We start from the raw sequence: 22,838 nt of genomic DNA on the forward strand, positions 1-22,838 counted from the left end.
TCAGGGCGGGAGAGGGGCTGATGGAACTATTGTGGCCTGTGCCACAGAGGCAGCTGCCTACCTGATTCAGCAAAAGTCAGAGAGCTGCTTCTGGCTGAGCATATTCACCCCAATAGACAACCCCTCCCCCACTCCTGGCATTCCCTAATTAAGAGGAAGTGTAGGAAAGAAGAGCTCATTTGGAAATTTTTTGGCATCCCAACCTGCACACCTGCAGGCCCGGTGGGAGCCCACACCTTTAAGGTGGGCTAAACAAGGTATTGCTTGGCGCGGAGGTCCCGTCGTCCCCTAAGGGCTATCAGTGATGGCCAATTACTGGCTCATTATTTCTAGGGCTTTGGTTCCACCCTTACCACTTCTTTAGGATGTGTGTTCCCCAGAGCTGCTCTCTGAATGTTCAGAGGCAACAGGCCTACCTGCTCAGATTCCCTGGTTTTGGACGAGGGAAATGTGTCAAGATTTCTCACTCTACCCTGATCCTCTGCAACAGTTCTCAACTTGTGGGTCGTGACCCCTTGAGGGGTCGAACGACCCTTTCACAGGGATCACCTAAGACAATCGGAAAACACATATTTCCCATGGCGATTCATAACTAGCAAAATTACAGTTATGAAGTAGCAATGAAAATAATTTTATGGTTGGGGGTCACCACAATATGAGGAACTGTATTAAAGGGTCGCGGTAACATCAAAGTTACAACTAAACTACAGAACAACCATCATTCAAAACCACCTGAAGTCAAGCTGAATGGAAGTTCTACAGCTACGGAATTAAAGCAGCAGCCACATCCAGACTGGTAGGAGGGCAGAGGGGACGGGCTGGTCCCTCACTCACGTGTGGCGGATAAAAATCAGGAGGACGCCTCGGCTGGGAAGGTCCTCTCTGAGGACTGAGGGGTCCCCGTCCCACACCAGGTGCCCCGCTCAGGGTTCCAGTGCCAGGAAGAGAATCCCCATAACTTCTGGCTGGAAAAACCAGCGGGAACTGAGGCTCAGGGAGGCTGAGGTGACTGGAGCCCCAGGCAGCTCCTTAAAGGGCCCGCGCACGGACTTATCGGACTCTCTCCCTCTAAGCTTGGAGGGGAGGCAGCTTGAGGGGCGCCAGAGACATACAGGGAAGAACTGAGCTGTTTGGCACTGGAGCGAGGGCTGGAGAGGGGGCTTTCTCCAGGACAGACATGCTGTCGGAGGCCTTTGTTTCTTTGGTGAGCCCTTCCCTGGGGCGGCAGACAGCCGCCATATCTGGGACTCCAGCAACCTGGCTCACACTGGTAGCCCCGCCCTGGTGACTCCCTGAGGCCCCGCCCCACCCAACTTTCAGGCCCACCCAAGCTGTTGCCAGTTGCTTAATCATAGGATTGGCCTGTCTTGGATCCTGCTTCAGGTTTTCCTTAATTCTTTCAAACAAGCAGCATCTGGTCTCAGCTAGCCCCATAACTCTCATTAAGTAATACACAGAAACAAACACAGGGAGGCAGCCAAAATGAGGAGACAAAGAAACAGGTCCCAAATGAAAGACCAGAACAAAACTCCAATAAAAGAACTAAGCGAAATGGAGATAAGCAACCTAACAGACGCTGAGTTCAAAATACTGCTTATAAGGATGCTCAGTGAACCTAGTGAGGGCCTCAAGCACATAAAAAAGGACCAGTCATAAATGATGAATGCACAGTCAGAAATGAAGGAGGCATTAACTGAAATAAAGAATAATTTACACAGATTCAATAGTAGCGTTCGTAAATCCAAGAAGCAAACCATTGATTTGGAATATAAGGAAGCAAAAAACGCCCAATCAGAACAGCAAAAAGAAAAAAGAATCCAAAAAAATGAGGACAGTGTAAGGAGCCTCTGGGACAACTTCAAGTGTGCCAACATTCGCATCTTGGGGGTGCCAGAAGGAGAAGAGAGAGAACAAGAAATTGAAAACCTGTTTGAAACAATAATGGCAGAAAACTTTCCTAACTTGGTGAAGGAAACAGACATACAAGTCCAGGAAGCACAGAGAGTCCCAAACAAGATGAACCCCAAGAGGCCCACACCAAGACACATCATCATCAAAATGCAAAAGGTTCAAGACAAAGAGAGAATCTTAAATGCAGCAAGAGAAAAGCAGATAATTACCTACAAGGAGTTCCCATAAGGCTGTCAGCTGATTTCTCAAAAGAAACTTTGCAGGCCAGAAGGGAGTGGCAAGAAATATTCAGAATGATGAAAAGCAAGAACCTACAACCAAGATTACTCTATCCTGCAAAGCTGTCATTTAGAATCGATGGCCATATAAAGACTTTCCCAGACAAGAAAAAGTTAAAGGAGTTCATCACCACCAAACCGTTATTATATGAAATGATGAAGGGTCTTTTTGAAGAAAAAGATAAAATATATGAACAAACAAAATGGCAATGAATACATATCTATCGACAATGGAGTCTACAAACAAAATGAACAGGCAGAACAGAAACATTCTCATAGATACAGAGAACATTTTGTTGGCTGCCAGATGGGAGGGGGGTTGGGGGAATGGGTGAAAAAGGTGAAGGGATTAAGAAGTACAAATTCATTGCTAGACTGACAAACCTCAAAGGGAAAGGGGTTGGGGGGTGGGAAGAAATAAACCAGAGAACTTATATGCATAACCAATGGACACAGACAATAGTGTGGGAAAAGGCGGGAGGGGGGCGGGAGTGGGGAGGAGGGGGTCATTGGGGGGAAATGAGAAACATCTGTAATACATTCAACAATAAAGATTTTTTTTAAAAAAGGTTGCGCTATTAGGAAGGTTAAGAACCACTGCTAGAGAAAATGAGTATGTTTGTGAATGTATATTTCTGAAAATATCTGGAACCAGGGACCCTAGGCAGGAAAATAGATAAAGAAGTGGGGACTTTCCCAACCAGACTGAAAATTTACAGGCGTCTTAGGGGAAGAAATTAGGCAAAAGAAGGGAATCTAGGTTTCCCACCTGAAAGGCAGAGCAAGCGTTCCTGACAGCGCACCGAGATCTAGATCGCTTCCACATCATGCGACAATATCATGACAAGCCCTGGCTCCTGCACCATGTCATCGCCCATATGCCGGTTCTCAAAGGCCATCACAACAACAGCCTGATTGCCAGGGATGCATCTGGCCACATAGTTCTTTTAGTACTGCCGGTTCATCTGTCGTGTCTAGTGTGGCCAGGCCCTGGGGCCAGCTTCGCTCGTGGGCATTTTCTATCAGCTCGTTGACAACAGAGGCAGGACAGCCACTCTCCACCAGGGAGCATGTGATTACAGCCTGGAGTACAGCATCTGGGGTGGAGATCACTCCCCAGCGGGTCACTCTGGCTGGCTGCAGGGAGTTCACCCATGCTAGGATCTCGTCGTCTCCAGTTGTCTCCTCCGGGTTTTGAAGATCGAGGTTGACACTGCAAACTGCAGCCATGCACGCCCTCAGCTGCTGGATGATGCGTCTGCTCCGCCAGCTGGTGCTCCTGTTCAGCTGAGGTCCTTTCCAGCTGTGCGATGCGTGTCTGCTGCTGCTGTGCCACTGAGCGCAGGTGTGTAAGGCAGCTGTGGTGTGGCAGCTCGTCCTGGGGCATCTCCAGGCCGTAGTCCTGTTCACAGGTCACCGGCCGTTTCGGGTTGTACTCACAGTCGCTGAGGTGAGACATGAGGTTGTCAAGCCAGACAACAGCAGCGCAGCCAAATACAGCATTGTCGCAGGCAACCTGCAGCTTTGACAACACGCTCTGCATGATTCGGGTACTGGGCTCAGGTGGGCGACTGTCATGACGCTACGGTCCACCAGACAGGTCTGCTGCTGAGAGAATCACTGGGTGATGCAGGCATTGCAGAAAGCATGCACACAATGAGGTGCCTTGACTGGGTCCTTCAAGACTCCACTGCAAATAGGACAGATAAGATCTCCGTCAACATCCCCCTGGAAGCGGGTTACATCATACCCCAAGTCTTATCACTGAAATCCAGGCCCTTCCAAGTGTTGGGGCGCAGGTTCCCTGTTCAAAAGGCTCCAAACCCTGATGCCCGCACTCAGTGCCGGTCAGGAAGCGCTCCAGGATCTTGCTGGCTCTTCTCCGTCTGAAGTCTTCCTTCCCCGCGTTTAGCTCCATCACCAAGGGGATGGATGCGATGTCACAATCGGGAGCACTGGCCCTGGATGTGGCCTGGACTCTCTGCACCCCAGCCCGGCTAGCACTGAGGCCGCAGTGCTGTTAAATACTCATTGTATTTATTTACTTACTTACTTGTTTTAATTTCACTTGGAACTGCCCTAGAAGGCAAACTTCTCAACATGATTTTGAAGGGCCTTGTGCCCACCGCTCTAGCTTTATCTTCCACCATTCTTCTCCGCATCTCCCTGCTCCAGGCTAAGCTCCAAATTATTGTATTTTATTCGTTTCCCAGGCGTCATGCTTTCTGTTGCTTCGGCCCTTTAAGTATTTTATGTACTCTTTCGGGACACCTCTTTGGTTCTCTTCTGTTTGTCTTTCGGTTCTCAGCTTAAAGATTCTTTTCCCTGAAAGCCTTCCTTGACTCTCAAATTAGGTTGGGCCCTGGCCGGTTTGGCTCGGCGGTTAGAGCGTCGGCCTGCGGTCCTGAGAGACCCGGGTTCGGTTCCCGCTAAGGGCGCGTACCTCGGTTGCAGTTTGTCCCCAGCCCTGGTCGGTTGTGTGGGTGGCAGCCACTCGATGTGTTCCTTTCACATCGATGTTTCTCTCTCTCTCTCTGTTCCTTTCTCTCCCTCCCACTCTACCTGAACAAAAAAAAAATTAGGTTGGGTGCCCCTGCCAGAAGCTCCCAACTCATTCTGTCCTCTTCCTCCTCCTCCCCCTAAGTAAAGTTTTTATTTTAGGGTAATTTGAGATTTACAGAAGAGCTGCAAAGATACTATAGAATTTCCATATACCCTTCACCAAGCATCCCCTAATGTTCAAGTCTTACACAACTGTGGTACATTTGTCAAAACTAAAACATGAACATAGCTGTGATGCTATTAACTAAACTATAGACTTTATTTGGATTTTATTGATTTTTTTTTTTTCCACTAAGGTCCTTTTTCTGTTCCAGGATTCTATCTAGGATACTGTATTATATTTAGTTATCATGTCTCTTCAGTCTCTTGTACTACGATGTTATAGTATTTATTACATTTTACTCCAGTTGCCTCCCCTTCTAGAATATAAGTTCCGTGAGAGCAGGAACTCAGAATTTTCCCCACTGCATCCCAGTTCTTATAGTATCCATAGTAAACAGACGCTTACCATATACTGTATATGACTGAATATAAAGCAAGATTTTTAAAAAGAATATTTATTTATTTATTTATTTATTTATTTATTTATTTATTTTAATCCTCACCCGAGGACATTTTTACATTTTTTGTTTAGATAGAGTGGGAAGGACAGAGAGAGAGAGAGAGAGAAATAGCGACGTGAAAGGGACACATTGAGTGGTTGCCACCCACACAACCCAAGCAGGGCCGGGGACAGATTGCAACCGAGGTACGTGCCCTTAGCCGGAACTGAACCCGGGTCTCTCTGGACCGCAGGCTGATGCTCTAACCGCTGAGTCAAACTGGCCAGGGCATAAGATCCTTTCTTTAATCAGCTCTCTTGAGGTAATTTACATATAATAAAATGGATCAATTTTCAGTGTACATTTTTTTTTATCCTCACCCAAGGACATTTTTTCATTTATCTTAAGATAGAGCAAGAGGAAGAGAGGGAGGAAGAGAAAGAAACATTGATGTGAGAGAGACACATCGAGTGGTTGCCACCCACACAACCCCAACGGGGGCCGGAGACGAACTGCAACTGAGGTATGTGCCCTTAGCGGGAACCGAACCCAGGATGATGCTCCAACTGATGAGCCAAACCAGCCAGAGCTCAGTGAACTGTTTGTTTGTTTTTTTAATTTTTTTGTTCAGATAGAGTGGGAGGGAGAGAGAGGGAGAGAGAGGGAGAGAGAGAGAGAGAAACATCGACGCGAAAGGGACACATCGAGTGGCTGCCACTCACATGACTCAACCAGGGCCAGGGACAAACTACAACTGAGGTACACACCCCTAGCGGGAACTGAACCCAGGTCTCTCTGGACCACAGGCCAATGCTCTAACCGTTGAGCCAAACCGGCCAGGGCTCAGTGTACAATTTTTGACAAATGCATACAGTTGTATGTGTAATCACCACCACAATTAAACTGTAGAATATTAACATCACTGTAAAAAGTTCCCCTCAGCAGTAATTCCACCCTTCCACCCCCAAACCTGGTACCCACCAATTTGTTTTCTGCAAGATACTTTTTATTTATTAAACAAATATTTATGAGCACCTTCTATTTGGAAGTCCTTCAACTAGATACTTCATAGAATACAAAGATAAGTAAGACATTTTGTATCCTTAAATACCTAAAATCTAGCCTAGTTATATGTAATTTTGAGATTACTTGTCTAGAAATAATATGAACTGAATTTATGAATTATGCCTTCAAAATAGGAATAGGAAGAAAATATATTGCAAATGCTTCCCTAACTTTTAGAACATAGAACAAAATCATATACCTTCCTGAATGCAACAAATTGTGATTTCTTTAAAAAGGCACAAGTTTATAATTGTTTCAGACAATTATTATAAAGTAATTTTTTTTTTCAAATTAAGTAACATCCTTATAGGAAAAAGTGCAGAAATCACAAGTGCACAGCTTAATCTTTTTAGGTTATTTAATGTCAACCTAGACCAGTTCTTTGACCAATACAGTAAAAAAGGCAACATCCTAAAGCCTTTCGGTTTAGCTAGAATAATTACCGAAAGAAAGAGATAAGAGAATAATGTTCTGCAACGGCTCACACAGAACTGTGGGGATGAATCATGAGAAAATGGATGGCACATTAAAATTCATGAGGAAATGTGAATAACAAAGAGATTATTATGCAGGATCAGATTTTTTTTTTCATCATTATAGAAAGACAAAATCATTATCATGATCTGCCATGTGTTTTTCCTTTGTTATTAGATATTGGAACAGGCCTATTAAATGTTTTGTGCGACCCAGGGGAACGGTCACAGTGGTAAGGAATGGTGATTTCGGTCCATGTGGCTTTCTATGGTTCTAATTGTAAGTGCATTTAGACCAGAGAAAAGGAACAAATTTTTAAAAAGGGCAGAATGACTGGGGGTGCATTTTCTTGTGACTACAAAGAACTAAGTCTATTCTTCACCCAACTGGCCCTTGCTTCATGCTTTGCACCTGACAATTCCGGAGTAAACAAAATGTATTTGCATTTGGAGCGGAAAGGGGGGGAGAGGGCAGCTAATTTCAAAAGGGGTAAAACATGTGACTTTAGAAAGGTATAAACATCAGAAAAAGCAACCCGGAAAAATAATCCTAGAAACATTTGTATGGGAGTGTGTGTCAAAAATGTACCCACACTTATAATTCCAATATACAAAGAAAATATTGGGATTATTTTCTCTTGATTTATTTAAACTGTCCAGAGTTTTTACTTTCAGTGAATATATATATAATTTTAAAATGTTAAAGTTTATTATTATTAGTAGTAGTAGTATTAGTATTTTAATTCCTCACCTTAGGATATTTTTCTACTTATTATCAGATAGAGTAGGAGGGAGGGAGAGAGAGAGAGACAGACAGGAACATCGATGTCATAGAGCCACATCGACTGGTTGCCTCCCACACGACCCAACCAGGGCCAGGGACGAGCAACAGAAGTTTGTGCCCTTGACCACAATTGAACCCACCACCCATTGGTCTGCGGACCCACGCTCTAACCGCTGAGCCAAACCGGCCAGGTCAAAAGCAGCTGTCTTTACTTCATTGTATGTTCTTGCCACCTTTGTCAAGTATTAATTAAGCATGATGTCTTGAGTCTATTTCCAGATTCTCTGCTCTGTTCCATTGATCTATATGCCTGTTCTTCTGCCAGTACCAGGCTGCGTTGATTACAATGGCTCTGTAGCATAACCTGATATCCGGTATTGTGATCCCTCCTACTTTGTTCTTCATTTCAAGATTGTTGTGGCTATTCAGGGTCTTTTTTGGTTCCATATAAACTTTTGAAGTATTTGTTCTAGTTCTGTGAAATATGTTGTTTGTATTTTTTTTTTATCCTCACTTAGGGACATTCTTGCATTCATCTTCAGACAGAGCAGGAGGAAGAGAGGGAGGAAGAAAGAGAGAGAAACAATGATGTGAGAGAGAGACACCCATTGAGTGGTCGCCACCCACACAACCCCAACCAGGGTCAGGGACAAACTGCAACCGAGGCACGTGCTCTTAGCAGGAACCAAACCCACAACTCTCCGGTCCATGGGCCGATGCTCTAACCACTGAACTAAACCGGCCAGGGCTGTTGTTGGTATTTTAATGGGAATTGCATTGAATCTATAGCCTGCTTTGGGTAATATGGCCATTTTAATGATGTTAATTCTTCTAACCCATGAACAAGGTATATGCTTCCACTTTTTTATATCTTCCTCTATTTCTTTTTTCAATGTCCTGTAGTTTTCTGCAAATAGGACCTTTACTTCTTTGGTTAAGTTTATTCCTAGGTATCTTAATTTTCTTGCTGCAATGGTAAATGGGATTTTTTTTTTTAGTTTCTCTTCCTGTGAGTTCATTATTGGTGTATAAGAATGCCATTGAGCCCTGGCCGGTTTGGCTTAGCGGTTAGAGTGTCGGCCTGCAGTCTAGAGAGACCCAGGTTTGGTTCCCACTAAGGGCACGTACCTCAGTTGCCGTTTGTCCCCGGCCCTGGTTGGGTCATGTGGGTGGCAACCAGTTGATGTGTCCCTTTCACGTCGATGTTTCTCTCTCTCTCGCTCTCTCTCCCTCCCACTCTATCTGAACAAAATATTAAGAAGTGTCCTTGGGTGAAGATAAAAAAAAAAAAAAGAATGCTGTTGATTTTCTTATGTTAATTCTGTATCCTGCTAACTTGCCAAATTCGTTTATTAAATCTAGTAGATTTTTGATGGAGTCTTTAGTTAGGGTTTTCTATGTATAATATCATGCCATCTGCAAATAATGACAGCTTTATTTCCTCCTTTCCAATTTGGATCCCTTTTATTTTTTCTTTACGTCTGATTGCTGTAGCTAAGACTTCCAGTACTATGTTAAATAAGAGTGGCGAAAGTGGTATCCCTGTCTTGTTCCTGTTCTTAAGGGAAATACTTTCAGTTTGCCCTTTGAGTATGATGTTGGTCTGTGAGTGGCAACCAGTAGGTCTTTCTGTAGGTCTTTCGTATATGGCTTTTATTATAACAAGATATGATCCCTCTATTCTCACATTGCTGAGTGTTTTTATCAGAAATGGGTACTGGATTTTGTTGAATGCTTTTTCAGCATCTATTGATATGATTATATGGTTTTTATCTTTCATTTTGTTTATGTGATGTATCACATTTATTGATTTGCAAATATTGTACCACCCTTGCATCCCTGGGATGAATCCCACTTGGTCATGGTGAATAACTTTTTTTATCCTCACCTGAGAACACTTTTGCATTTATCTTCAGATAGAATGAGAGGAAGAAAGGGAGGAAGAGAGAGAGAGAAACATCGATGTGAGAGAGACACATCGACTGGTTGCCACTCACATGACCCCAACCAGGGCCAGTGACAAACTAACACCGAGGTACTTGTCCTTAGTGGGAACGAACCCAGGACTCTCTGGTCTGTGGGCCGATGCTCTAACCGCTGAGTCAAACCAGCCAGAGTGTGAATAACTCTTTTTAATGTATTGCTGGATCTGATTTGCTGATATTTTGTTAAGGATTTTGGCATCTATGTTCATCAGGGATATTGGCCTGTATTTTTCTTTCTTTGTAGTGTTTTTATCTGGTTTTGGAATTAGAATTATGCTGGCTTCATAAAATGAGTTTGGAAGTCTTCCTTATTGAACTTTTGGAATAGTTTGAGGAGAACAGGTGTTTTTTTTCATTTTATTTTATTTTAATTAATTAATTAATTAATTAATTTTTTTACAGATGTTTTCCCCCCCACTGATTCCCCCTCCCCCTCCCTCCCCACCCTGTCTCCAGCTTTGTTGTCCATGTCCATTGTTCATGCATACATGCATATAAGTTCTGTGGTTTATCTCTTCCCCCCCCACCCCCTCGTCTGGGGATTGTCAGTCTGTACCCCACTTCCATGTCTCTGGGACTACCGAGAACGGTTGTTCTTCTTAGAATATTCGGTAAAACTCCCCCATGAAGCTGTTTGGGCCCAGGCTTTTGTTTGCTGGGAGATTCTTGATTACGTCTTCAATTTCCATAGTTGTTATTGGTCTGTTCAAGTTTTCTATCTCTTCCCAGTTCAGTTTTGGGAGAATATGTGTTTCTAGAAATTTGTCCGTTTTGCCTAGCTTGTCCAATTTGTTGGCATATAATTGTTCATAGTATTTGTTAACAATCCTTTGTGTTTCTGTGGTGGCAGTTGTTACTTCTCCTCTTTCATTTCTGATTTTGTGTATTTGGGTTCTCTCTCTTTGTTTCTTGGTGAGTCTAGCTAAGGGTCCGTCAATCTTGTTTATCTTTTCAAAGAACCAGCTCTTGTTTCATTGATCTTTTGATTTATTTTTCTAGTCTCTATGTCGTTTATTTCAGCTCTGATCTTTCCTTCTACTTGCTCTGGGTTTTTCTTTTTGTTTGCTTTCTAGTTCTTTAAGTCGTGAAGTGAGATAGTCTATTAGAAATTTTTCTTGTTTCCTGAGGTAGGTCTGTAGTGCTATGAACTTCCCTCTCAGGACTGCTTTCGTTGCATCCCATAGACTTTATATTGTGTGTTCATTTTCATTGGTTTCCAGGAAGTTTTAGATTTCTTCCTTGATCTCCTCGGTAACCCATTCATTGTTTAATAACATGCTATTTAGCCTCCATGTATTGAAATGCTTTTGTTGTGATTGATTTCTAGCTTCATGCCATTGTGATCTGAGAAGATGCTTGATATGATTTCAATCTTCTTGAACTTGTAGAGACTTAGCCTGTGCCCTAACATGTGGTCTACCTTTGGGAATGTCCCATGTGCACTTGAGAAGAATGTGAATTCTGTAGTTTTGGGGTATAATTCTCTGTAGATATCTATTAAATCCATTTGATGTAGTGCATCATGTAGAGTCTCTGCATTCTTGTTAATTTTTTGTCTAGAGGATCTATCCAGTGATGTCAGTGGGGGTGTTGAAGTCCCCTGCTATGATTGTATTGCTGTCAATTTCTCCTTTGAAGTCCTCTAGAAGTTTTAAAATATATTTTGGCGTTTCTGTGTTGGGTGCATATATGTTTACCAAGGTTATATCTTCCTGTTGGATAGATCCTTTCAATATTATGTAGTCCTCTTCTTTGTCTCTAGTTATGGCCTTCATTTTGAAATCTATTTTATCAGGTATTAGTATTGCTACCCCAGCTTTATTTTCCTTTCTGTTTGCTTGGAAGATTTTTTTTTCCATTCCTTCACTTTCAACCTAAGTGAGTCTTTTGTTGTGAGGTGGATCTCTTGTAAACAACACATATATGAGTCATGCTTTCTTATCCAATCAGCTACTCTGTTTTTTGATCATGGCATTTAATCCATTTACATCTAAAGTTGTTATGTACTTATTTATTGCCATTTTTGTTTATTGTGGTTGTATTGTTCTTCCTATTTCTTCTATTGATTACAGCAGTCCTTTTTTTCTTTCTTTCTTTTTTTATCCTCACCTGAGGACATTTTTCATTTTTTTGTTCAGACAGAGTGGGAGGGAGAGAGAGAAAGAGAGAGAGAGAGAGAAAAACATCAACATGAAAGGGACACATGAATGGCTGCCTACTGCACGACCCAACCAGGGCCGGGGACAAACTGCAACCGAGGTACGTGCCCTTAGCAGGAACTGAACCCGGGCCTTTCTGGACTGCAGGCCGACACTCTAACCGCTGAGCGAAACCAGCCAGGGCCAGCAGTCCTTTTAATATTTCTTGCAGTGCTGGTTTGGTGCTAATATATTTCCTCAGCCTTTTTTTTTTGTCTGGGAAGTTCTTTATTTCACCTTCTGTTTTGAATGATAGCCTTGCCAGATAGAGTAGTCTTGGATTCAGATCCTTGTTTTTCATGACCTTGATTACTTCATGCCACTCCCTTCTTCCCTGTAGTATTTCTGTTGAGAAGTCAGCTGATAGCCTTATGTTGCTTATCTCTTGCTGCCTTTAGGATTCTCTCTCTGTCTTTAATTTTTGGCATTTTAATTATTTTGTGTCTTGGTGTGGGCCTGTTTGGGTTCTTCTTACTTGGGACTCTCTGTGCTTCTTGTACTTGCATGCCTTTTTCCTTTACCAAGTTAGGGAAGTTCGCTGTCACTATTTCTTCAAATATATTCTCTCCCTTGCTCATTTTCTTTTTCTTCTGTAACTCCTATGATGTGGATGTTGTTGTTTCATATTGCCCCACAGTTCTCTTAGGCTGTCTTCCTGTTTTTTAATTGTTTTTTTCTTTTTGATTCTCTGATTGGATGATTTTTTTCTACCCTGGCTTCTAATTCACTGATCCAATCCTCAGCCTCCTCTACTGTGCTGGTTATTCCTTCCAATGTGTTCTTTATTGCTGATATGTCGTTCATTTCCAATTGGTTGGTTTTCAATGCTTCTATTTCTTTATTCATGCTGTTTAGCTTCCTCATGATTATTACTCTTAACTCACCCTCTGATATCTTGCTCAAATCCCTTTAATTTATTTAATCTTCTCTCCAATGATCTTGTTCTTTCATTTGGGATTTGTTTCTTTGTTTCACCATTTTGGTGGTCTCAGTCGATTTTGGAACCTGCCGAATTTTCCCTGTGGGTGTTGGTGTTCTGCTGGTTGTGGCTTCCTCTACTGGGTTTGAATGAGTGTGGCAGGACCCATGTTAAACACCACTGTCAAGTCTTACTTTCCTGGGTAGATTTGCAAGCCCAGAAAAGGTCCAGTTATCCTCTAGCTTTTTGCCTGGAGGCTATTAGTCTCAGGTACTTGATGAGCCTTCTGTTGTAGCCCTTTGCTGAATGAAAAAATCCCTCAGGTGTTCAGGGTAAGAGGATTTCCAGAGGGTGGGGCAGGTGCTTGCTGGCTGTTAATAAGCCTCAATTTGCATTTCCCTGGCTTGGGTAGGTGGTATTAAATTCTTGAGGGAGGGGCTGTTGCTCTTCCGTGGGGCTCTTCCAGCAAGATAGCTACTGTCCGGTGAGGGAGTGATTCAGCAACAAAACTCCCACTGCTGCCCCAGCTCTCCCACCTCTCGAGTCTCTCCACACAGTTCCAAACCAGTCTACCCTCCCTCTGCTGGAGCCCAAGGTGAGTGGCTGTAGCTAATTTAGTGCTCTGTCCTGGCCCTCTGTGCTGTGGAGCCAGGGGGATTTTAACCCAGAGGGAGCTGCTCACAGCCAGAACAGCTGCTGTCTGTGGGCTCCCAGCCCTCCCTCTTGTGCCTCTGCAGTTCCTGCCAGGCTCAATTTCGTGTCCTCTTTCTGACCATGGTTATATGGGTCTTTTCCAGCTGCTTTTCTGTTGTTTTTCCCCAATGATTTGTCTTTATTTTAGTTGTAATTCCAATTGGTCCTGGGAGATGGTCTGTGTGGCTCCATTCACTCTGCTGCTATTTTGGAGTCTCCCAGCAGTTTCTTATGAACATACATTTATCACTCAACCCTGTACTTCCACTTCTAGAGAAACCAAAATGTATGGTCACCTAAAAACCTGTGTGTGAATGTTTATAGTGACTTTATGCATAATCACCAAAAACTGGAAACAACATAAATGTCCTTCAGCTAAGGAATTGATAAACAAACTGTGGTACATTCATATAATGAAATACTATTCAGTAATAAAAAGGATTAAATTGTTTATACATACTACAACTATATTCAAATATAGATGAATCTCAAAGCAACTATGCTGAATGAAGGAAGCCAGACCAAAAAAGAGTACATACTATATGACATTTTGGAGGAGGTCAAACTGTACAGATAGAAAGCAAATCAGTGGTTGTCAGGGTGTAGAGGTGAAGGAAGGGATTGCCCACAAAGCAGCATAAAGGAATTTGTTAGAGTTATAAAACTGTTTTACATCTTTATTATAGTGGTGATTACAAACCATATGCACTAATCAATATTCATAAAACTCACAACTATACACTAAAAAGGGTGAGTTTACCATGCCTCAATAAGCCTAACCACCCCAATAGACTTATAAATAATGCTTATTATAGATTTTAATAATACTTATAAGTATAAGCTCCTTTTTCTGTAATGAAAAAATTATGTCATAACTGAGAAATCAGTAGAAACAAAAACCCACAATAACATGAAAAATATTTGTAACATAAAATCTATGTGCCTTAAAATAGATAATACTAAATATGTCTATTAGTTAAATGATTGTGTAAGTTTTAATCTTTTTCACTTTTTGATTTTATGAGTTAAATGTTAATGAAAGTTTGTTTTTTTTCCAGGGGAGTAGTACTGTTTTTCTTTTTCTTTCAAATAATGTTGATGCTGACGTTTCTCAAATAAACCCAGCTTGCCACCTTCAGGCAAGTGAAAGATTTACAGACCATCACCAGAGATAGAACTTTAATTTTGCAGATTTTTCAATAATCCATAATTAATAACATCTTGATCACTCTGTTCGTGCCTTTGTGAGGTTTCCTTTATCCAGAATCTTTCCCTGGTATTTCTTGGAATCTTCCCAACTTTCCAAGCTCAGTTCAAATGCCACTAACTCCAAGAAGCCTTCTCTGATCACTCGAGCTCATTTTTCCTCCTGTAAATATTTTATCTCCTTGAATACATGTAATGCCATAGAAAGTAGTGATCGTGTCTTACATATATTTTTATGCTTCTGTATGGCTATTAAAAAGGGTGCATTCTAATACTGAAAAAAAAAATACATGAATGAATGATTAAATGAATAAAAAGTTAATCGTTGAGCTTCATTTGAAAGAGGCCCTATTTTAGTAATAAGAATCCCACACACTTATTCAAGTTCATATGCACATGTCTAAAGCATCAATTTTCATCGACAATGGCTAGAAGTGTCTCAATCTTTACTAACCTCTCAATTAAATTATATTCTTGATGAGTGAAATGACTGTTTGGTGACTATTCCTGTGATACTAATTTAAATCTTAATGTCTGGACACTTGAAACCTAAGACAAAAAAGAAAGAGAAGAAAGTGTGGTGATGATGATGTCTTTTGCTTTTGGACTGAAAGGTGGATACTTCTCTAAGCTCTATTTTTCTCCAGATTTCCAAATCGCTAACATCCCATAGCATGTCAATAGAATATATAACAGTGGCATGGGGCCCACCACCACTTCATTCAGAAAAGTTCCCAGACGTTTCTGTCTAGTTCTACCTGGTTTAGGAAGTGAGGTTCTTCTTCATGCTCCTGTTCCCTCCTGAATGTTCAATCTCCCCTTCCCCTCCTTCTAGGCCCACATGTATCCAGGACTGCTAAACAACAAATGGGTCATAGGTTGTTTGTGGTTTATTTAAAATTTATTTTTAAAGGATGAATGGTCCATACTTGAGGATGGCTGGTCTTCTTAAAATCATTCCATTGGAACTTTCTAATGAAAAATCCTCTTTCTCCTGTCCACATTGAGGCTCTTTGTTCCTTCTATCACTTCTTCCTTTCTCATTACCTTCTCCCTTTTCTCTGGCCAGTCTTATCCATCTTAGTAAACAACCAGTTCTTCAAGCACAAGCAGGAGGATTTAGCCCTCAGGTCATCATGTCCCTGGATCTTTGTTTCTGCTTTGGTGAGGGCTGGGAAGAAAGGCCCTTGGTTTACAAGTAAGATAGAAATAGGGGAAGGAAATACAGAGAAACAATTAGATTCATATTTTGAAACACAAATCTGCCACAAATGTATATTTATAACTACATTGACTAAAAGTTTGTTCTCTTCTCTAGTCCTGAGTCCTTTCTCAAAATGTGAACTTGCTTTTTCTCCCTCATCAGTACCTTTGTGTTTCTACTCTCCTAAACACACCTTCTAATTGTACTCCAATAATCTCAGTGATCAAGTCCTTTTAAATCATCATACGTACACTGTAGCAGCGGTCTCTTTTTCTGGCTATTCTTTTCTACTTTTTAAAAAAATCCTCACGGGAGGATGTTTTTCCATTTATCATCAGATAAAGTGGGAGGGAGGGTGAGAGAGAGAAAGGGAAAGAAATATTAGTATGAGAGACATCAATTGGTTGCCTCCTGCACTACCCCAACCAGGCTGGGGATAGAACCTGCAACCCAGGTACCTGCCCTTGACCCGAATCAAACCCGCGACCCCCTCGGTCTGTGGACCAACGCTCTAACCATTGAGCACTGGCCATGGCTGATTGTTGTATATTTTTAGCTTTTCAGATCTTACGGTTTCCAAGGAATCCACGCCTATTGAAAGTTAACTCCTCTGTAACCCAATCATTCATCCATCCATCCAGCAAATCCAACACACCTTGATAGTCCTCTTTGCATTAATGACTTTGCTGCTGGGCTCTGAGTGTCCTATGATTTTCTCAAGTTCCCGCCCTCTGTCTACCTGAGGAAAAGGGGAAGAAAATAAACATGTCAGTAAATGAAACTGCTTGGGTCCTCTGAAGGAAATGATCAGCGTAGGGGACCTCGGTTTTGGACACAACCAAACCGGCAGCTCTGCCGCCGGACACCTGGACCAGGCTATCTCAGGAGGGGCCAGGCGCGTGGAGCCCGCACTCCAGGACGGTTCCAGCGGCCAGCCAACTGTCACGTCGCGCTGGGTGCGTGCCGCCGAGCAGGCGTGCAGTGACCACTGTGCCTGAGCCAGGCAGTGTCGCCTGGCTCTTCTGCGCAAAGAGGAGGGACGGGAGGAGCCCTTCCAGACCCTGGGGAAGGCTGCGGCACAGCGGCAGACAGCGTTGCGGGAGTGAAAACTTTCCCGGGCCGCGCGCACGTCATCGAACAGCTGCCCTCCCCTCGCCTCCAGTCGCACGCGCGGAAGTAAACACCGGCACGTCATCAGGGCGCGTCTCCGCCTTTCCCCGCCCATCCCTCCCATCTCCCCACATCGGTGGACGTGCTCACCTCCGCTCGGGGCCACGTCTATGTCCCGGTTTCCCGCCGTCGCGGGCAGGGCGCCACGGCGGCAAGAGGAGGGCGAGCGGTCCAGAGAGCCCCAGGAAGAGCGGCCTTCGGCTGTTTCCAGCGCTGAGAGAGGTGCGGTCCGCGGGACGCCGCGCTGCCGGCGAGAGTTGGGGCTGGGGGGCTGGGGCGCTGGGGCGGGCATAAAAGTCTGCCTGGGGCAGCCGAGGAGAGCGGGAAGGAGGCCGCAGCGTTCTCCTCGCCCTCCAAGCCGGAGGCGAACTTTGCGTCCAGCGAACACTTCGGTGTGGGGAGGGCGGTCCCGGACCCAAGTTGAGCGAAAACCTTTCTGGGGTACAAAAAAGTGAACCCCGATGCTGAGACGCGCTCTGCTGTTAAACAGCCTCATAAAGCCTTTGTTCTCTACCCGTCTATCCTCCCTCCCCCGCCCTCGGTCGGGCGCCAGCCTGCCTTTGGGTACGGTATAGAGCGAGCCAGTTTCCAGGAGCCAGTTTCCATGGTTACCCACCACTTGGCCTTCTGGGATATGTCACTCCGAGCAGGGACCTAACTTGAACCATGAATCAGAAGCGAACACAGTTGGCTTTTAATTCAGCTGACAGTTCTCTGCTGTGTTCCAGTTTTTGGTCAATTGTTTAATAAAACTGGGTTTTGTGCTTCTGTACAGGTATGCTGGCATATACATTGCCTTGTTCTAGGCTTACTTTGTCGAGTCCTTTTGAGTCACGCATTAGCGAATGCTCAAGTTGTTAGATTTCACTAAAAAGTTGTTCTGGGCTTATAAACCCTCAGTTACAAATTAGACTTAGGTGATTTGGTTGATAAGTCATTGGCTGATGTTTTCCAACCTTAAAATTTTACTGTCTTTCTCTTTTCAGTCCTGGGAAATTGAGTCATTGATATCTTTACACATCTTTTAATTGCACAATTGTTTTTCTCTCATTACAGAAGAGAAAGGATGCACATCACAGGAGGGAGGAACTACTCCAACTTTTCCTATTCAAAAACAAAGAAAAAAACTTATTCAGGCTGTGAGGGACAATTCATTCCTTATTGTTACTGGAAATACAGGAAGTGGTAAAACAACTCAACTTCCAAAATATCTATATGAAGCAGGTAATGGTATTCACGGATAATATTGGGAGTATTTTAAATATATCTTCTTAAAGGCTAATATGACTTCTGTGTAGCACAAATCCCCAACATTTGTTTTACAGTCCTAATTCTTCTTTTGGCACACCCTCCCTACATCTTCCTTGCTTCTTTGTGGTTTTATTTCAGATGGTATTAGTTGAGGTGGCAAGTTTTCCATTAAAAAAAAAAAGTTTTTATTGATTTTTAGGGAAAGAGAGAGAGAGACAGACATGGATCAGCTGCCTCCTGCACGCCCCTTACTGGGGATCAAACCGGAAACCCTGGCATGTGCCTTGACCGGGAATCAAACCAGGACCTCTCAGTTAATGGGTGGATGCTGAATCCACTGAGTCACACCTGCTGGGCACAGGTTTTCTGTTTTTAATTACCATAATCCCAAATAGAATTATAGGTAGATACTGATTCTCTGCCATAGAATAAGGTTGTCTTGCAGGACACTATTAACCATTGGGTATTGAAATTATTTTGGGGGGAAGAGATATATTGATATCTGTTGCTGACAATATTTCTTGGTTCTTTCTCCAGAGCATTATCAGGTAAGGATTTATTTCCTGTCTCTGCTAACACTAAGCCAGATAACATGCCAACACTAAGCCAGATAACAAATTACCCTGAAAGTGTCTTCACTTTATTGTGGTAAAACTTTCTAGCATAAGGTTAATATAGAACAAAATTATATTGGATATTATTCATATAAAAAAACAAATTTATTAGCTTATATATTAATGTATTCTTATGCATCAAACCTAAGATACCATCAGTTAAGACATACCACCCTTTTACGTTCCATTAATAAGGTAAAACTGTTATCAAATGTAAGATTCATCTCCCTTTCAAAGATATTTAAAATTATTTTTTAAAAATGCCTTTAGAATCTATGTAAGGTGATATATTTAAACTTCTGTGACAGGTAAATCTATTTTAGGAAGTATGTGGAATGTTATGGATTCCTAGAGATTAAAAATTTTTGGCTTACTCTTTAGAGTAAATCTTTATATTGGATTTAAAAAAAAATCAAGCCTAAGTAAAGTATATACATTTTGAATGATTATTAATATGTATTCTTATTTTTAATTCTTAAATTTCCATGATGTAATATAGTATGTTGTTAATTTGCAGAGTTTTAGAAATACTCGAATAGTTTGTATTGATTGGCCAGAAACAATTTAGCTCTAATAGGAAGCAACTGTTAACATTTTTATGTTTTTTTAACCTCTGGTTTTGATAGGGTTTTCACAACATGGTATGATCGGTGTGACTCAGCCACGAAAAGTAGCTGCCATATCAGTTGCTCAGAGGGTTGCTGAAGAAATGAAATGTACTTTGGGATCCAAAGTAGGATACCAAGTGCGTTTTGATGATTGCAGCTCTAAGGTACAAAAGTTTTGTTGGTATTTGTTTAAATACTGTAAAGTTATGGAAAGAGTGAAGAAAATTATGAAGGATTTTAACCTTGAAATTCTATTTATATTTTAATGAAACAGAGCCTCAGATTACAATTAATTTTTGTTGCCCAATGTTAATGCTTTAGCTCTGTAATGTGTAATATTTAACCAGTTTTCTCTCTTTTCAATTGCTTTATAAGTTATGTTGATTTTTCTTAGGATTCTTTAATTATATTTAGCTGCAAGGATCCTTACAGCTAAATTACATTTGTATACAGTAACTTACATTTGTATTCTTTTAAAGACCTTTTTTGTAAAATAATACATAACATGAAATTTACCATTTTAACTATGTTTAGATGTACAGTTCTCTGGAATTAAATACATTCACAATATTTGTCACCATCACCACTATCTTTTTCAAAACTTTTCATCATCCAAATAGAAACTCTGTATCTGTTAAATAGTTAACTCCCCATTCCCTCCTCCCGCCCCAGCCCAGGTGACTTCCTGTTTTCCTTTCTGTCTCTATGCATTTGCTTGTCCCATATAAGTCGAATCATACAATATTTTGTCCTTTGTATCTGGCTTATTTCATTTACCACTTTTCACTGACTTCATTGTATCTCCTTAATTGGTCACTTTTATTGCTTTATCCCAGAATATGCACCTTAGTTCCTTATCTCTGTCTCTGTATAGATCATAAGTTTCATAATTTACCATCCTTGTAATTAGACTATTTTATGTGCTCTTTTGTTTAGTTAGATTAATTTGATCACTTAATCATTAAGTCTTAATGTTTGTACATTTTGGAGGAAAATTTAGTTTGCAAAACGGGTGAATTTTTGTGATACTATATGTGTATATATGTATGAGTTGATATACTTTGTGTTTTGAACATTAGGAAACAGCAATCAAATATATGACTGATGGATGTTTACTGAAACATATTCTGGGAGATCCAAATCTTACCAAGTTCAGTGTCATAATTTTAGATGAAGCCCATGAGAGAACTCTGACTACAGTGAGTATTTTAATATATTGGTTATCTATTAGTTTACTTTTTACTGTACAGAGAATTGCCTCCTCATAATTTTTTTTTGTTTTTGTTTAAAAAATTTTTTTTCTTTATTAATTTTGTAGAGAGGGAGGAAGAGAGAGGGAGAGAGAAATAGAAACATTGATGAGAGAGACCATCGATTGGCTGCCTCCTGCATGCCCCTCACTGGGGATCAGGCCCACATCCTGGGCATGTGCCCTGACCATGAATCTAACTGGCAACCTCTAGGTGCATGAGTTGATGCTCAGCCACTGAACCACACAGGCTGGGCTGCTTTCTCTTACATTTTAATCTATTGAAATAAGGATTCATTGGTTAGGAAAGCAAAATATTTAAAAAGAGTTGGTTGTTATGTATACTTGTGACTTATTAGAAATTTACTTTTCTTTCAGGACATCTTATTTGGTTTATTGAAGAAACTATTTCAGGAGAAGTCTCCCAACAGAAAGGAGCATTTAAAGGTCGTGGTGATGTCAGCAACTATGGAATTAGCCAAGCTCTCTGCATTCTTTGGAAATTGTCCAATATTTGATATACCTGGAAGGCTTTATCCAGTCAGAGAAAAATTCTGCAATTTGATTGGCCCACGAGACAGAGAAAATACTGCATATATTCAAGCGGTATTACTTGGCATCTTTTTTATATCTGTGATTCTAGTTGATTGAATAGTTTAATAATTTTTTGTTCCTTATTATTATTATTATTTTTAATCCTCACCCAAGGATATGTTTTTATTGGTTTTTAGATAGAGAGGAAGGAAGAGAGAAAAACATCAATGTGAGAGAGAAACACCGATTGGCTGCCTCCGCTAATGAGGACCCCGACCAAGATCAAACCTGAAACCTTTTGGTATATGGGACGATGCTCCAACCAATTGAGCCACCCAGCCAGAGTAGCTTTCTATTATTTTAATGGCAGCCCTTATAGGTTCTAGGACTTTTGAGAACCAAATTTAATTTTTCTGTGGAACAAGGGTGAGGTGGGGTAGGGGAGCTGTATTTCCACTAACATATTATGCTTGTGTTTTATGCTTTAGATTGTGAAAGTGACCATGGATATCCATTTGAATGAAATGGCTGGAGACATCTTGGTTTTTCTGACTGGTGGGTATTCAGTATCAGGTTTAAAATTACTAGTTATAAGAGGGTATGTAGCGCCACGATACAGTATTATCCTTAGGAAATCTGGGCACTAACATTGCCATAGCTTTTTATAATCTAAATAGTTTAGATTTTTGTATCTTACATAATTCTACACTTACATTAAAAATGCCAGTCTCATTAGTAAACATGTGAAACACACTGACCTTTTAGTAGAAAGGTATTAAATGGTAAAACATTAATATTTTTATTAGGTCTATCTTCTATAGAGGTATCACCACACTAAACAGTCCTAATATGATTAATTCCATTATTTCAAAAGACAGTCTACCAGCTCCTTTCTTCTTTGACAGGTGGGACGGTACTGCATTATAGCAGTACATATGGTGTAGAATCCATGTCTCATAGATGAACCTTTTTTGGAAGTCAGAAATAGAATAGTTAAATCCCAGATTAATCTGATTCTTCAAGTAGCATCCTATTAACAGAAATGAATCATTTAATCACTCACCTCCTACTCTGTCTTGTGCTGATGTCAGAAGTGAGACATTGTAACTGTTTTTTCCTTTTTGAGGTTACTTAACTATTTTGAAATATACCTAAATTCAGTATCTACTGAAGATTATAAACATTTTTTCCTTTAGAGGTTTATATTCCTTGGAAACTAGTGTTTCTTCTGTATTTTATCTTACTGTTGAGATTTGGTATAACTTATGTGTCCATTGCCTTTAGATCAAATGAGAGGTTTAAAATAATTATTATGCAAAAGTGATTTTAATTTAGAGGGCCTTTTTTTTTAACTCTTAAATTAATTTTACTATTCAGTTGCTAAAAGTGTTTTCCTCCCTCGTTTCAGGTCAATTTGAAATAGAAAAAAGTTGTGAGTTACTTTTTCAGATGGCAGAGTCTGTTGATTATGATTATGATGTTCAAGATACCACTCTAGATGGCTTGTTAATATTGCCATGTTATGGATCCATGACAACAGGTAAATCCTCAGTAGAATCGAAAATTTGACTGATTTTTAAAAAATGTTTTAT

General features: G+C 41.2%; 1 protein-coding gene, 1 long non-coding RNA gene and 1 pseudogene across 5 annotated transcripts in view; 1 reads left to right on the top strand and 2 right to left on the bottom strand.

Annotated features, from left to right (window-relative positions):
• Window positions 1-2,998: 2,998 nt before the first annotated feature.
• On the bottom strand, window positions 2,999-4,107 carry LOC118634055 (annotated as a pseudogene).
• A 10,980-nt stretch (window positions 4,108-15,087) lies between these two features.
• LOC118633970 lies at window positions 15,088-16,938 on the bottom strand. 2 transcript variants are annotated; one of them, XR_004960319.1, is made up of 4 exons: window positions 16,660-16,938; window positions 16,476-16,559; window positions 15,664-15,802; window positions 15,088-15,165 (listed from the first exon to the last, which is right to left on the bottom strand). It is a non-coding gene; the product is annotated as an uncharacterized LOC118633970 (long non-coding RNA). The 2 variants fall into 2 exon arrangements; XR_004960318.1 differs by having other exon boundaries at window positions 16,476-16,938.
• A 14-nt stretch (window positions 16,939-16,952) lies between these two features.
• DHX40 (DEAH-box helicase 40) overlaps window positions 16,953-22,838 on the top strand; it is a 49,900-nt gene continuing 44,014 nt past the window's right edge. The window contains exons 1-7 of one of the 3 annotated variants that reach the window (XM_036268288.1): window positions 16,953-17,212; window positions 18,047-18,214; window positions 19,482-19,627; window positions 20,543-20,662; window positions 21,091-21,318; window positions 21,735-21,801; window positions 22,655-22,786. In XM_036268288.1, the coding sequence (XP_036124181.1) occupies window positions 17,101-17,212; window positions 18,047-18,214; window positions 19,482-19,627; window positions 20,543-20,662; window positions 21,091-21,318; window positions 21,735-21,801; window positions 22,655-22,786 (973 nt within the window). In that variant the 5' untranslated portion in view covers window positions 16,953-17,100. The remainder of the gene's footprint in view (window positions 17,213-18,046; window positions 18,215-19,481; window positions 19,628-20,542; window positions 20,663-21,090; window positions 21,319-21,734; window positions 21,802-22,654; window positions 22,787-22,838) is intronic. The other 2 variants (XM_036268289.1, XM_036268287.1) reach the window with 2 other exon arrangements.

This window comes from Molossus molossus, unplaced genomic scaffold (genome assembly GCF_014108415.1).
Source record: "Molossus molossus isolate mMolMol1 unplaced genomic scaffold, mMolMol1.p scaffold_m16_p_19, whole genome shotgun sequence".
Classification (NCBI taxonomy): Eukaryota; Metazoa; Chordata; class Mammalia; order Chiroptera; family Molossidae; genus Molossus; species Molossus molossus.